The sequence below is a fragment of the Oryzias latipes genome, chromosome 15 (genome assembly GCF_002234675.1).
Source record: "Oryzias latipes chromosome 15, ASM223467v1".
Classification (NCBI taxonomy): domain Eukaryota; kingdom Metazoa; phylum Chordata; class Actinopteri; order Beloniformes; family Adrianichthyidae; genus Oryzias; species Oryzias latipes.
The window spans coordinates 2,846,759-2,863,187 of record NC_019873.2 but is presented as its reverse complement, the minus strand read 5'-3'; the positions used below and the strand labels follow the sequence as shown (position 1 = coordinate 2,863,187).

The window sequence follows — 16,429 nt, the reverse complement described above, 5'->3', positions numbered from 1 at the left end:
CTTCATGATGCTCTTCTGATTCTTTTTCTGCTGCGTAGTTCTGCGTCGTCCGGTTGTTTTATTTTTTTTCAGGGGTTGTGGGGTCCTTTCTGTGGTTGTGAAGGCTGGCAGACCTCGTTTGGACAGGTTGCTCGTGCTGGCTGAATTTATCGTGGCTTTTAGCATTTGTTTTCTATTGCTGTTTTGTTCTTTGGGAGCTGTGTGTAAATTTTGATTGTCTTTAATTTGATGCTGGCTTTATTATTATGGCGTTTCTTCTGTTTGTTTTCTTCGTTGTTGTAGCTGCTGGTTAGTTAGAATGTGAATCAGTGTCTCTTGGACCCGTCTCTGCTCTAAGGACATTTCTCCCTATGATTGGTCTCTCTTATGCAGCGTCTATGGCTCATTTTATTCACTCAGCGATCCTCGTTCGTTGCCCCCGCACATTCTGCATCTGGTTCTGCTTCAACTGTTTTTCCCCGCTCTGTGTACCCCAGTGGGTCCTGCCCTGTCCTCAGGGACTTGCGTCTCTTGATCTCGGCTGGACAGTTAATTTGTTATTCTCTTGGTTGGAGGTTTGTGGGGGCTATGTGATGGATTCTTCCGGGGCATCGTTTTCAAAGCCGCCACTGAGGGTGGCCCCTAGGAAGTGTTCAGGTTGATGTGACTTGATCTGGACCTGTTAGCGCCTCGCAGTTAATCTTCTGGGCATCAGTGGCCTGGTTCCCCATGCGCCTTCAGGATTAGTATACATTTTCTTCAGCTCCCCATGCTGTCTCCACGATTTTCCTCCGAACGCGATATAAGGCTGAGGATGACTGTCACTGATGGTCTCACTGTTCTACCTCTATGCCTCTCAGTGGCGTCTCTTGGCCTTCAGTTGGCGCTCGAGGTGTTTGCCGGTTTACCTTTCCGTTGTCGTGGCAGTCCTCATAAAATCGACTTTATCGCCCTGTACTGGATATTTGTAGGCGATGGGTGCCCTTCATTTTGCATGTTATCGATGATTTCTTGGTGGCCAACTTTCCTCTGTATCCCTGGTCTTTTGAATCTCTGTGAAAAAAAAAAAAAAAAAAAAAAAAAAAAAAAAAAAAAACTTTATTTTCAAAATTGGGTTTCCACGTTATCTATAATGTACGGTCCTCCACCCGTCCGGATTTCTTTTTCTTCTATAGATTTGGGTGGTTCATTGATGCTTGTCTCTCCCCATTATGTCATCTCTAGCTTTTGTGCAGCATGTCGTTTATTTAAATTTTGGTTGGATATGATTCGTCAATGATTGGGCCACCTGACATTTGCTGTAGCTTTGGTCCTATGGTCATCCGTTCATCTTGTGTTCTTGTTCTGGGTTGTTCGATCCTGGGCCACGTGTTCCTGTTCTGGATTTTCGTGATTTGCGTTTGATCTTTCCCTCTCTATGCCTGGAGTGGTTTTGTGATACCTGTTGTGTCTTCAGGCTCCCTCCACTTGTTCTCCTGAGTCTGCGCCTTCTGGTTTGGGGGAAAAGGATTTAAGAAGAGTGGTTTGTGTTTGTCCGGCCGCCAGAATCTACGGCTCTGATGGTTCTTAAGGGGTCGTCCGGTTATTTCATCCTTGGAGATTATATTAAGGCTGTTTCAATATTAAATGATAGTATTGTGTCATCGGTTGACTTGGTTAATGTTTAAATAACACCTTGAGCAACTTCTACCCTGACCGTAGGAAATATATATCACTTGCGCTCTCAAGCTTAGTTCAAGAGTTAAATCTTGTGTCCACAAGTCAGTCTTCTATCTGCTTTTTTTTTAAGCAGATGACACTCTGCTAGATGCATCCCCATTTAGAGGCTTGTTATACTCCGCCTCTAAATGCTTAAGGTTCAGTCTAGCAAAAATACTATCAAAACCTATGATCCCTCATGGCTCTCAAGTTCTTTTTTGCAGTATCCAGTCGCCCTTGGCTAATTAAAAAATTTGAGAACCACTTATATCAAATACAAGGCATCAAATCCAGACGAGCTATAATCCTTTGCCACGTGGGATGTTGACCTTCCTCATCTACAAATCTCCTTGGCTACTCTTCCCATCTACTACTCCTCGATGGCCTCCTGAAGGTGCGTCCCTCTGAAACTGTCAAAGGTTACTTTTCTCATCATTGGAATATATAAAAAATTGGTGTTAAGATTTCGTGCAGGTCATATATTTCACTATCATTTCACTGTTGGAATTTGTAATTATGGTGGTTTCTAGGGTGCGATAAATCCACAATGGGTCTTTACCTTTACTATCTACTAAATTTCACTTTCTCAGATTTGTTTTTTAAAAGCACTGTTATTTAATTTATCTCAATCATTTTGAAACTGATCAGTTTCTGGGTTATTTATATATTCTTGTCAAGACTAATACTGCTTTGTTTTTATCTATGCATCGCATCCTGAGCCTGCGAACACCTACGCCCCGATCAGCTTCTCCGTTTCCAGGAAATGATGTCACCCATGCATTCCTTGATCTGGTGCTGCAACGATGACTGCTCGACGTACCTATTGCTGCACTGAAAGTGACGGGGCGTTGGACCTCCTCTGCATTCCAATGACACTTCTGACTGAATTAATTAATCAATGTCAACCGCAGAATGAATGTAAATTCTTCGATTATAGATGTTAAAAGAAAATTATAGCCAGGTGGAAGCCTCAAAATTTAGGTTGCTCTAAGTTGTATCATAGTCTGCGAGGAGCTCGAATCTGGTTCTTAAGCTCATTTGTTTGTAGTATGCCAAAGAAGCATAGTAATTATGGGCGTTGAACTCGTTCTTAATATTGGGATGGAACCTCATTATATGGATGTTCCTTGAGCGCTTATAATTGGTATGCCAAATGGAGAAAATTATGGCTATTAAGCTCGTTCGTGGTACTGTCGTTGGGAGCTTCGAAATAATGGATGTTACTTAAGCTCGTGTATATATAGTTGCCAAAAATGGAAGAGTTTATGGCCATCAAACTTGTTCTTGGTTTAATAGAAGTTCCAATAATGGCTGTTAAGCATGTCATACGCCATCGGAAGCTTTGGATTGGATGTTAAGTTAGTGTATCATACGGGTTGTTTGGCGGTTTAAATTATAGTTCTGCACAGCGTTTTGCGGAAGTGAGCTTACGTTCTAAGATCACGTATAAGTAATTTTATGTTGGCTCCCCTTTTGTTTCTTTCCCTCTCTCTTTCAGATAGTATGTTCCTCTAGTGGTTTCCACGAACGGGAGCGACCCTACGGTCAATGGTGCCGGGTCACACATAGCAGATCCACTAGATAGCATGTCCCCTTCGTGGCGCTGTACTCGAACGGGGCGGCCCAACGGTCAATGGTGCCGGGTCACACATAGCAGATCCACTAGATAGCATGTCCCCTTCGTGGCGCTGTACTCGAACGGGGGCGGCCCAACGGTCAATGGTGCCGGGTCACACATAGCAAATCCACTAGATAGCATGTTCCCTTCGTGGCGCTGTACTCGAATGGGGGCGGCCCAACGGTCAATGGTGCCGGGTCACACATAGTAGATCCACTAGTTAGCATGTTCCCTTCGTGGCGCTGTACTCGAACGGGGGCGGCCCAAACGGTCAATGGTGCCGGGTCACACATAGCAGATCCACTAGATAGCATGTTCCCTTCGTGGCGCTGTACTCGAACGGGGGCGGCCCAAACGGTCAATGGTGCCGGGTCACACATAGCAGATCCACTAGATAGCATGTTCCCTTCGTGGCGCTGTACTCGAACGGGGGCGGCCCAAACGGTCAATGGTGCCGGGTCACACATAGCAGTCATACTGGGAAATGAAATGAAAATGGAATGCTGCCGAAAACACACCCCATTTTATTACACACTGATTATACATTCACATTTTCTCTTCTTCTGGATGATTTTAGTGTTGTGGGTTTTGTTACCCGAAGGTTTTATGGAAATTTTATGGAAGTTTTATGGAATTGAACGGAGCCTTATGCCAAACGAAAATATGTGAATGCCAACTTAAAGAATGTGGAAAAAATGTCAAATAAATATTTCTTACTGCAAGAGTTGTCTGACTGAAATGGATTTATTTGATTTGTTGAATACTTCAAGCTGCCATAAGATTGCTTTAGCCCATTTAAGGTTGCCGTTTATTGCAATTTTTACCATCTTTTCGATATGCGTATTGCACAGCTTCATATCGCGATAACGATAAATTTGCGATTAATTGTGCAGACCTAGGTGTGCACATGATACACACGTGCCCACAGGACGCCTGTAGGTTGTCCACACCAACTACACTCCAATTGTCAAATTTCTTCATTTCTAAGAGCCAGGCTGCACACAAAAGCACACACCTATCACTTGAACAGCACTAATGAGTTCCCTGCCTAAAAGTAAATCTCAGTTCCGCACAACAGACCTGTGTCTCACCTACGACCTCTTGCCCACTGCATGCCTGAAGAAAAAATCTGTAAGAAAAAGTTTTTGCTTTACGAGTTCACTGAGCAGTCGTGATATTTTGTGCGGGCCACTTCCATGCCCGTACAGATTTGCCCATTTTTTACAGACAGCCTATATCCACCTGTAAAGCCAGTTGTCATTAAGGCATAAGGTGTTTAGTTACTGCAGGCGGCAGAGTAGCAAAAATATATATGTTCACTCTTTATATTTTTAACTAACAGAAAACAGTGTCAACAGATTTTTCTTTTATCGTAATTCAGACATTTCTTCTTATCCATGGATTCAGAAACCAATCTTTCTGTCTCGGTTCTGCAGTGTTTTTTATTTTGCTGTAAACCAACTCCCAACCACTCTTTCCAACATTCTTAGTTGAAGTGGACTGTTGACCTTTGTCTTCAAAGTTCCTCACCTTCTCCCTCTCTGCTCCCTGTACCTTTCACCATTCCTGGAGTTCCTGTCATTTACACACAGATACCCTATCTTGCTGTAGTTGACCTTCATTCCTCTCCTTTCCAGAGCAAACCCCCACCTCTCTAGATGTTCCTCCACCTGCTCCCTGTCCCCAACACATATTACAATGTCATCTGCAAACATTGTGGTCCCCAGAGATTCCTGTCTAACCTCAACTGTCAGGCTGTCCAGAATTTCTGATTTTAGGAAAGCTGTTGAGCTAAGAACTGTTCTGCTCATACAAACCTTTTTTTGGGGGGGGGGTTCTGCAAATGTTACGAAAATACTCATTTCTTGAAACAAATATCTGAATAATGTAATGTTTCCTTGTTGGCTTCATAAGAAAAAAATACTGTATATGATAGGATTATGTATTTTAAATAAAGTTGTCCTGTTTTGGTACTTCTTTTTACTTCTGATCATGGTCAGGCTAGCCATGTGGAAAGATTCAAAACTGAATCTTAGTATTTTGTTTCTGTTTCGTTCCAAAATACATCTCATGTTGAAATTCATTTTCTGAAAGTGCTGGTTTCTGCCTCAGTGTCAGAGACCTCATTGCATCTTGAAGGTTGAAAAAGGAAAAAGCAATAATAGACATCCTCTGGGAATAGATCAAGCTAGAAGTTGTAACAGCAATAATTAAAGTGAGTCAGTAATCCCAGAGTGAGGCAAAATTCATCCATAATTTAAAACCAGTCCAGTTTGTGGGAGTGAAACTCCAGAGTTGCAGTCGGAGGTGTGTGGGCAGAAAATGCATTGTACTGGTTTTTCAGGGCCTGTTGGGCACCAAAGTAGGAGCAGAGGTCCTGGTGAAAGTATACATGTGCATTTCTGTGTCCCACAAAAGGTTGTTTTTTTGGGGAGGGGGCCACCCTGAAGCAGATACAGGGCTAACACTAAGTACAGGAAGTTTTAGGTTGAGTTTTTTATTTTGTTCATACAGAACCAAACAGCAGCTCTCAGTTATTTATTTTCAAATATGTGCAACTGCACCAAAAATGGTGGAAAATGTTTAACTTTCCTAATTCGAATCTGATAATTATACCATTACACTATATATCACAGTAGTACTTGTGTCGTATAAACATCTCTACAGAGTGCCTCTGGACTAATGCAGAGTTGCCCTGTAAAATACCTGAAACACTTAATCTTTCAGGGTGATGCAGAACACAAACAAAATCGTTCTGTTGGCGTACAGAGGCTGCTGATTTCAGTAGAGGAAACATGGCTTCCTGTGGTGCAAAAATTACCCCATGTAGCCCCCCTCTGCTGCCTGTCTCATTGGAGGCAGGGACTCTGCACCGGTGCGAGACAGCTTTGGGAGTAAAAGCTTCTTTAAGGAATTAAAATGGGACAGAGTTTGATTTTTTTTTTAGCGTCCACACAACCATTTCTTGAACTGTACTGAACGTAGTGTCCTTTCAGCTGTGTCAAACAAATAGAGAACATGTCCCTCACAAAATTCTGCATAAAAAACTGTACCTAATAAATCCCATTCCCCAGTTTTCATTTGAAAGCTTTTATTCCTTTGGGAAAAGGGTATTTTTCATCATTCTGGTCCAAAGTGATACCTTTTTTCTGGGCAAAAAGCATCTTCTTTCTTCAAAGCTCAAATTAGTTCTCTGTATAATAATAGCACGTAAATAGTAAATACTGGACGGTTTGTGTTTTATGAACTAGAAATACTAGTACCGAAAAGTCAAAATCAAATGCAATTTTCCTTTTTAAATAACTGGGACATTTTATTCACATTTTAGGTTGTATTTGTTCAATTATTTACTGTGGCTGTGTAAAGAACCTTTTTCAGAAACAATGAATTTATAATGTATTTGTCGGCACAGCTGAAGTTCAGCTTCTTCCTTCTTACTGGGTTTGAGGCTCAAGTTGCTTCAGCTAAAGAGCCCAAAGGACAGACAGCCAAACATGCAAGCATAAGACATCCTGTGCAGCTCACAATAGATGTTTAACATCAGCTGATCACATGCTTTGAGATGAGGTTTGCCACACAACATGGTTACCATGAGCCAGATGAGAAGCAGAAAGTGGATGCTGGGTAAAGGGATGGAGCTCAAGGGAATGTGAAACAACAGCTCCTTCCAGGTGGTTCTGCTTTGACAGTGGGGGGGGAATTGGATGAGACAGGAAGCTAGTCTGGCTGCGTGGCTAAAGGCAGTGGTCCTGGCAGCTCTGCACCAGGGAAACGCTGACAGGCAGGCGCTCCTGTCACAGCACATAAGTGACACTGCACAGAACCGGGCTCTCTTGGCCTACTCTCCATTCAGCATGCACTAGGTGGGTTTCACATGCACCATGAAGGCCAAGGGTGAGAGAAAGGCCAATGTTTGTATAAAGAAGCAGAAAGCATGTTTTACCTTTGCTTTGTGCTTTTGCTCGAATAGAAGACATTGTTTATTTCAACTAAATACAAAAAACTAAAACTGAGTCTATCAAGTCACCACAAGAGACAAGCATGCAGATTCCAGGTGTTTTTTTGTCACATCCAAAATTCCTTTTGGATGTTTTCAAGTAATATTTGTCTTGAGATTGGTTTGAATTTAGAGATTGTCTGAGTAACTGTACACAAAGTGAAAAACAGCCCCAGTTTTAGAGCTAATGTTCACATGCAGTCCACACACAGCAATGAAGCAACAACAAGGGAAACAATGGTACTAAAACATGAAAATTCCAAATAGAATAAGGTAGTAAAATAGTAGAAAAGGTTCATTATACTGTGCATGTGGTAAATGCATTGTGAAGTATTCTTATGACATGTGGATAAATGCTATCGTACGGTGCTCTTACACCACACTCAGGTGTTAGTAAGTGTGCATACTGGCAACTTACTGACCCCGTGCTGTTGAATACTGCATGCACGGGGTGTGCACGTACGATGCCCATACGTAGGATGTCCACACAAACTAAACTCTGTTCATCTAATTTCCTCATTTCTAACAGTCAGGCTGCACAAAAGGACCACACACTTATAAGCTTCAAGTGTCAGGGCATTCCTCGTTGAGTGTTTGACTCCATTTTTCCTACATCCATCTTCATTCCATTCTGAGGCTGCTAAGGTTGCTTATGTCATCTCCTTTCTCACGAGGAACTAGAACAATGTTCTTGAAGTAACTTGTGTCTTTACTGATCAGCACCAGGTCACCATGTAAAAGTGAAGGCTGAACACATGCAGGGAGATTGTTGTTGAACCAGTCCGTCGTGGATTCTCTCAGCTTTCACCATTAAAGCTGTCTTCTATTTTTCTCCAGGATCTCTTTCTGGGTCTGTTTTTGTAGATTCTGGTGCTGATGATTCTTTTGATGAGCAGATGGTTCAAGAAGATCAAGATTCCTAAACACTAATCCCACCTCTTCAGGTTGGGCTGTGGACGACAATGTTCTTTATTCCAGTTTGTAATTGAACTTATCAGGATTCAGAATGAGAACACCTCTGAATATTCTGCTTCATCCAGTCTAGTTTTACTCCAACACAGACTGGTAGACAGAGAAGATCCTTTAGAATACCAAGGTTCTATCGTGGTTTATGGGAGCTGTTCAGTAAATTGAGGGTCAGCTCTTTTCCTCTCCTCAGACCTCACAACAAAGTTGTCTCGATCTTCCAGTACTGATTAGGGTCATGGCAGTTTTTGGGGTTGTTTTTAATGTCATTAAAATCTTTAAAGGAAATAAAATGTAAGATAATAAATAGGCACACTTTTTAACCTGTCTGAATAACAAACAGCAAAGCTGTAAATCTAACCTAGTCACCAAATGTAGTCTTGGTTTCACATGTCCCCAACAGAATATTTTTATAAACAGAGGTGAGTGTGTGTCCGTGTGTTGCCAGGAAGATGGGATGGTTTTGCATTACCATTTGCACTACTTTTCCTTGACCTTTGCTGTTGGGGCTGGGTGTTTGCATCGCCAAGCCCTATCCTTTTGACTGGTGCAGTGAAAGAAACATATCTGTTGGCTGGTTTTTCCTGGGGAGCACAGCAGAGGACTTTTGTTTTATAAATTAATTCATTGACATTTATGAAATGCTCTACTTCAGGCCATGGATGCTTGCCTCAGAGCAAGGAAAAATGTTCTATCGGACATTCACTCGTAGTTTGTACAGTCAAATGAGTTGACAAGCGAGCATGAAAGGCATGAAGAAACAAACAAATTAAACAAGACCAAAGAAATGTATTCAGTTCCAGAGCAAAGGTGATAAATGGCATTTCTTTCTGAGTCTTCGGTGTCTTTATAGTGTTATTGTTGAATGCTTAACACCCAAAATCTTTTACCATTTCCTGCTTGCTGTACTTCATTTTTTTGCAGTTAATTTTTCACTATATGCATAGGAAATCAAAGTCACCTCAACAAGGAGTTTTTTCTTATGGATTTTTCAGTCTCAGGTGTCTGAGGCACAAGATGATGAGCTGCCTGGTTAATAGTTTTTCATCCAGAGGAATTGCAGTATCAATTGAAATGGACTTTATAAAAAATCTGATGAAAAGCAGGAGATGAATTAGGATTATCATTTTGAGATGACACTCATAATAGACTTGGATTGTATTTATGGCTGGATTGCTTTTCCAAGGGAATGAGGAAAGTGTCATTTCAGAATAACAAAGACATTCATTTACTTCATAGACCTGAAATCTGAAAGCTTTTTCTTCTTCTTTGTTCTTTTCCGCAGATGTACTGTGAACTGCATTTGGTTTTTGCTTCTCCAGTTGAGCTGCAGCAGCAGACAAAGACTGCTTTTCTTGATGCCCTTGTCATTACACAGCTTGCACAGACACATCTTGTCCGGAGCTAAACTCCTGTCTCGCTCCTGCCTGCCGGTCTCCACTCTTCGGTCTGTTGCCATGGCTTGTTTCCTCACATCAGCGTTTCTTCTGGCTCTCCAGACATATGCTGCCCCAGCTGAGTTTGTTCAGGCAAGCTTTGCAATGACACAAGACTCCATGGACCTTGATCCTGATCTGCCATCCAACATCTCTGAAGAAGTGACCTCGTCTCCACCCCCAGGAACGAACAAGCAAATCCCTCAAAGTATCATCATTGGGGTACGAAAAGGAGGCACAAGGGCACTGTTGGAGATGCTGGACATCCACCCTGATGTTGCTGCTGCCGCCACAGAGGTTCACTTCTTTGACTGGGACGAGAACTATGCCAAGGGCCTAGAGTGGTACAGAGACTTGATGCCCTACTCTTATCCTCACCAGATCACCATCGAGAAAACTCCCGGCTATTTTACATCAGCTCTTGCTCCAGAGCGCATTCGTGCCATGAACTCATCCATTAAACTGCTACTGATTTTGCGAGACCCGACTGAGCGGGTCATCTCCGACTACACCCAGGTGTACTTCAACCGCCTGGAGAACCACAAGCCAGTACAAGCCATCGAGAACCTGTTAGTGCGCAACGGAGCCCTGAACACTCGATACAAGGCCATTCAGAGGAGCATGTATGACATCCACATGCGCAACTGGCTGCAGCACTTCTCTCTGGAACAGATACACATAGTGGATGGGAATGCACTGATCCAAGATCCCCTGCCAGAGCTTCAGAAGGTGGAGCGCTTCCTCAATCTGCCTCCAAGGATAATATCCTCCAACTTCTACTTCAACCAGACCAAGGGGTTTTACTGCATCCGCAGTGATGGGCGGGAGCGCTGTCTGCACGAGTCCAAGGGACGTCCTCACCCCACTGTTAACAGCACAGTCTTGCAGCAGCTCCGCTCCTACCTGCACGAGCACAACCGAACCTTTTTCAGGCTGGTGAAGCGCACATTTGACTGGCAATGACCACAAACCAGCTTAAGCAGAGCCACTCTGCAGCCAGTAATGAGAGCAGGAACAGGCTTTAAAGCACTTTACTTACAAACTGACTTTCAGTCTTGCAATGTCTGGTATTGAACAGTTCTATAATTACACAGTAAGGGCAAACATGAAGAGGAATAAGGAGACCGAATGGACCTCCATGCTGAAAGCATTTGCCTGTAAGGGAAGTATTTAAGTTGTCAAAATGCAGTGAACTGAAAACCCTGCCCCACCTATTGTTTGATATTCTTGTTCTTGATAATAAATTGTTCTGTTTTAAAATGTACAGGAAATGTGACATGTCTTTGCTTCACCATCGTGGTCAGTAAGGACAGCCAGCCCTTGGCGTGCTGCGGTGTTAAGCAGACATTAATATGAGGAAATAGGCCCCTGGAGCAGCACTTTGGTGCTACAGGACTCACAAACTGCTTTTCACTGAAGGCAGTTTCTGCTTTGAGCTAAATCAGTCAAATCTTCACAGTCTGCTCACTCAGCACAGATCTTTTCTTTTGTTTTGGTGTTGTTCTGAGTTTGTTCCGGTATTAAAAGCAGCCATTAAATTCTAAGCAGAACATTGTTCTAAATTATTTACACATGGCATTCTGTAGTTCCTGCAGTATCCATGCTTCTCCTCATCTAGTCTCATTTCTGAATTTCACAGTTTGTCATTCTCTGCACAACAAGCAGCCATGGTCATGTTTCTCTCATTGATCAGACTTTAGGCAGCAGCCAAAGCTCCAGCTCCACTGGGATCTGATATTCATGTCATCTCCTTGCTCTGTCTGATGGAATGAGCAGTCCTGCCCTCTCGGGGCAAACGCTCATGGATGCAGCACTGGATCCATACCCATTGCAGAACATGGGAGGGAGTCTGAAGCTCTGGGCAATTCAGAAATGCTCTGATTATTTATGTGAGCCAGCCATGGGTGACCTTCGGTTTTTGCGTTTTAATTAGAAAAGAAAAAAAAAGAGTAAAGTAAAATTTGTGTCTGATGCAAACGTGAGATGCAGTCATCCTGCCCTGGGACTATTCTCAGCTCTGCTCACCAGGGGGCACTTGGATCCTGGAGTTGCTGATGATGGAGTGTAAGAAAATGCCTCATGAAATGTTCCCTACAGCTTCTCTTCATTCAGTGCACAGAAAGGTCAAGGCGCTGTGAACCGTGACCTTGGCTGATGCCTGTCAGCTCTGGTATGTATTGCACTCATCTGGAAGATAAACTGTCAAACGGCACAATGGACTCACAAACATGCACAATACAAGCCCCTACCAGAACAGGAGTGCCAAAAAACACAGGAGGCTGTGGTTTGCTCACACTAAACACATTCACGTTTACAGGCTTTATTTATTGGAGGTAAAGCAGGGAGCAGCACGGTGCATCTGTCACGGCCTAATCCTGGACTCTGAGGACATGCAGCTGAGTAATGGTTTGTTTCAGTTTGCAGATATTTTTATCCAAAAATCCCCTTAAGTCCAAAGCACTTAAAAAAATACTACCTTAAGGCTTTGTATAGGAATTAGCTTTTCACAGTATATCAAGGACTGACCATGTCTTTTTTTTGTCGGCGAATCTTGCACTGTGGTTTAGATTTGCCCATGTGTTTTTAAAACTGTTTTTATTGATTCAAATCTAATGGTAGCAAACGTACAGATCTTTGTTTATCCTGAGCACAATGCTACTATTTCTATTGTAAAAATATTCTGTCCGAAATCTCTTAGTAATATAATATAATTGTTAGAATACTTATGGTTTAGTATTTAATAGCTGTATATTCTTATGTATATTGTATATAATGCTTTTTAGACATCCATAAAAATGTTTACAACTTGAGGTCTTGCATTGATGTTTGCAGTGAGTTGAACACACAGTGTTTTTCTTTCACTTGGTAGCATTTTCAAGTAGAAAATGCAACGTAGAGCAATGCAATGATTTTAATCTTATGTTATCCAACAAGCTGCCTAAAGCAATATAATGCAAGTCACTTAAATCCCTGACTGTTGCAAGTTTCTTTAACTAATGGCTACCAGTGAGTGGCTCACTTATCATTCATGTCTTTGATAACTGCCAACCTTGGGTGTAATTAGAGCTTGGAGGGGTGGTCTGAAGCAATCTGCTGTAGGTGGTTTGGCTGGTCTTGTCATCCTAGAAGCGTCTAATGATCTGTCTGGGATTGTGATTGATGAAGCACTTAGCATCAAATCAGAGCACCAGGAACGCTCGCTGCTTGCTAAGCTGTTGGCAAACTAACAGCCACTATATTTACGCGACACGAGTCTATTACAGGGTTGTCCTTGATGTGAATTGATGAACTCCGAGTCAACTTTAGCAGCACAACTTAATGCGTAATTAAAGTTGATTGGCATGGCTTTGCAGACATGCACAAACAGTATGAGTAAACGAGTGGGGCTGCAGCTCAGAGAAAATTCCTTTCTTCCTCTGTGCGACATGAACCCCTCAGAGGAGGATGAAGATCTTAAGACTTTAAACAAAAAAACCACGACATTAGCACTGTTTGGGATTTTTATTTCATTAAAATGAAATAAAAACTTAAAAAACTGAAATATTTTGTTCACAACATAAAAAAAGGATGATTGAATCTTTAAACTTTTATTCAAAAATGGCTCATTTCAAATGCAATGCCTATGGAAAGGTCTCAAATGAGTTGGAGCAGCATGATCACTACAGTGAGCCATCTTCCAGTTTGAAGATGTCTGACCATGAATGACCTGTATTTCTCATCTGAAGAGTTTGAGGTCAACTTTGACACATGTATTCTATGACGGAGCTCCAAATGTTCTCTGCAGGTGTAGCTCAGCCGTGAACTGTCTGCATGAAGGCTTCTGCGTCGACCTGCTGAAGCACACACAGGCTTTCCCTGAAGAAGAAGTCATCTGAGGGCAGATGTTGCACCACAAACTTTATGCCTTTTTTATTTCCACATTTTTTATATCAGAGATTGAAAGGCCTCTATTCTTGAGAGACGTTGTGCTTGTGAGTCATCCCATCATGTTACATTCACAATATAACTTCATTTATTTACAAGCTAAAGTTTTCCAGCTATTACCAATTTTTTTTAATCTGTCTCTGTGTTTCGACTGTTTTCAGATTTTCATCCAAATTGACATTTGAAACAAACATCTTGTAACGTTTTTCAAAATTGTTGGAGAAAATGACGTCCAACATGTTTCAGTTTTAAATCTATTAAAATAGCCAAAAGTACAGTAAATCTTTTCCCAATCTCAGAGTCTTACATTTGAAAATACATTTGCAGTATTGCCAACAATTATAAGAATCAAACATTTCAGAAGCAAAAGGTTTTTTAGCTTTCTGTTGTTGGCTCTAAAGAAAAATGCCATGGATGCATGTAGTAAATGCAACACCAAAGGTTTTACCACAGGTTCTTCCTCTTCAGTTGTTTCTTTGCCTAATCAATAAAAGAACAATAAGCATGTTTGTAATGTGATCAGCGAGTGAAAGATTTCCCCAAAATACTCACATTGGATTATAACAAAGAAACTTGACTCTCGAGACTCATTTATGTCAGGAACGCTTATTTTTAATTCTTCTCCATTTTTTTTAGTTGAGGAAGGTTCTAGTTACTCCAGGGAAGAATGACTTAAACGTTTCACCACTCATCCAAGTGGCTCCATCAGTCTCCTTTAGTCATTATTATTCATTGTGCGCTGAAATGTTCTTCTTGTGTTGGGTTGTTATTGGACAGCTATCATTGCTGTCCAGCTGAGGTGAAAGAAAGACTCTAACATTTAGGTTCTGCCTATATATTTACAGTTTTTAAGGTTTTCATACATGCCTCTAATTACATGCATGCTGTGCAGCTCAGAGAGACACTTGTTATTTGCATTACAGTAATGACAGAAAATGCTCATTTGTATTTGTTCTTTTATTTCTGTAATACTGCCAGGATGTCAGCTTTTGTGAGGACTGATTTTATGTTACGTTGCATTCAGTCATGTGTCAAATTATGTAAAAAAAAAAGCTCTTTTTAGATGATTTTAGGCATCTGTCAACTTATTTTATTTCAGGAGAGCCGTGAACTTGACAGAAACCTCCCCTCCATATGCCGTGTCTTGTCCAGTGGTTATATTTATCAGGACACCTTGGTGGGCGTTCTTCCTCCACAGCGTGACAAACGCAGCTTTGAGTTTGTCACCTGGCTTCCATGTGTGTCTGAAGGTCAATTTTAGAGACTCAAAAACAGGAGAAGCTGCTGTCTCGTTCGCTGTGTGGCCTCCTGACAACAAAACATCCGTGACTATCACACCTCTGCAGACATGTCTGTGTTTAAAGCCAGACTTCCTGACATCCCGCTCACAGAGCAGGACGAAATCTGGTGACCTGAAATGCATGAGCCAAGCATGGTCCAACCACAATATCTCTTTATCAATGATTCATTACTTTGGTGCCACTCAACTTCTAGTTGCTGATTGCTTTCTTTTGGTTCAGCAGTGCCTTGGCTGCTGCAGTAGTCTGAGTAAAGAGAACTCCCCAGATTTTTAAATAATTAAACTTGTGGCCGATAACATAAACCTGAGGTATTCATGGATTATTCAGCAGAAGCATTAAAGAATGGGAGAAACAACTGAAGTCTTCTTTTCTGCATCTCTATAAAGCTTCTCATTCCAAAACTTTGGGAACTGCTGCAGTGAATAATTCAAAACAAGAAGTCATTGATGAATTTTTGTGATGGTAACTTTACAGGCTTGCATCTTTCTTTTTCTTATGGCCTCAAAGTGAGGGCTCCTTTTTTCCCACATGTCTGTGTGCTGACACACATTATAGATGTTCTGTCTGCTGCTGAGGTCTCTGTCACTGTTTCGCCTTCAGCCTCTTTCATCCCTCAGTCGCCCCAGCACCTCCTGTCGATTCAAATCAAGGGCTGGCGGGATGGTGACAGAAGTGGCGTTGCTGTGGAGAGAGGAACCTTCCTCTGGGTGCTGAACCCCGAGTCCAAACTTTGACTCTTCCACAGCCGCCTAACGGGAGCAATTCCACTTTCACAGCATTTTAATTCCTGGTTCTAGGGCATATATTAGGCCCACGGGAGCCTGTGTCACACCACTGCTATTTCCATCACAATATGAAGTACAAAAGCACACAACATTTCTTTTTGTTTGATCCTAGCCTGCAGAGTTCTGCTCTTTAGTTTTATTATGGCCCGCAGCAGCAGTCACTGACTGCAAGGACCATATTGTTTTCGCAGTTGGAACGACGACTTCGCCGCCTTTCAGCGAGAATTTGACCCCCGCCGCATGCTCGAAAAGTCACCAAAACGTGCACACACCTGGGATAAATTGCAAATGAATTTTCCACAAAGTCAACGTCACCCCCCCGAAGACGATGACATCACGGCCATCGATCCCGTCAAAAAAATGAATGGGCCGAAAATCGCGTATGGGGCCGAACAAAATGTACTTCAAAATACAGCCGCGAAACCAAGACACACGTGTCGGGGATATCCCAAAGATGTTCTGAAATCATTATGGGACGGCCACACGACCTACGGCTTGGCGGCCATTTTGTGGCGAACTCTGAGAATTGGCGATTTTCGTGTTTTCCCACAATATGGGGAAAAGACACTTTTGTTTGAACGATTTTCACGCAATTGCACACACTTGCTGCCAGCTCCAGTCTACAAATACCCCAGAAGTGTCGTTGACCTTTGACCTTGGGAAAAGGCCGCCATCTGGAATTTTCTCAAAAAAGCACCTTGAGCACCAAATACAAACGAAAACTC

General features: G+C 42.2%; 1 protein-coding gene across 1 annotated transcript in view; it reads left to right on the top strand.

Moving 5' to 3' along the window:
• Window positions 1–11,625, top strand: part of LOC101174369 (heparan sulfate glucosamine 3-O-sulfotransferase 1) — a 41,259-nt gene extending 29,634 nt beyond the window's left edge. The window contains exon 2 of the mRNA XM_004076867.4: window positions 9,544–11,625. Coding sequence (XP_004076915.1) covers window positions 9,617–10,657 — 1,041 coding nt within the window. The 5' untranslated portion in view covers window positions 9,544–9,616 and the 3' untranslated portion in view covers window positions 10,658–11,625. The remainder of the gene's footprint in view (window positions 1–9,543) is intronic.
• Window positions 11,626–16,429: the final 4,804 nt, after the last annotated feature.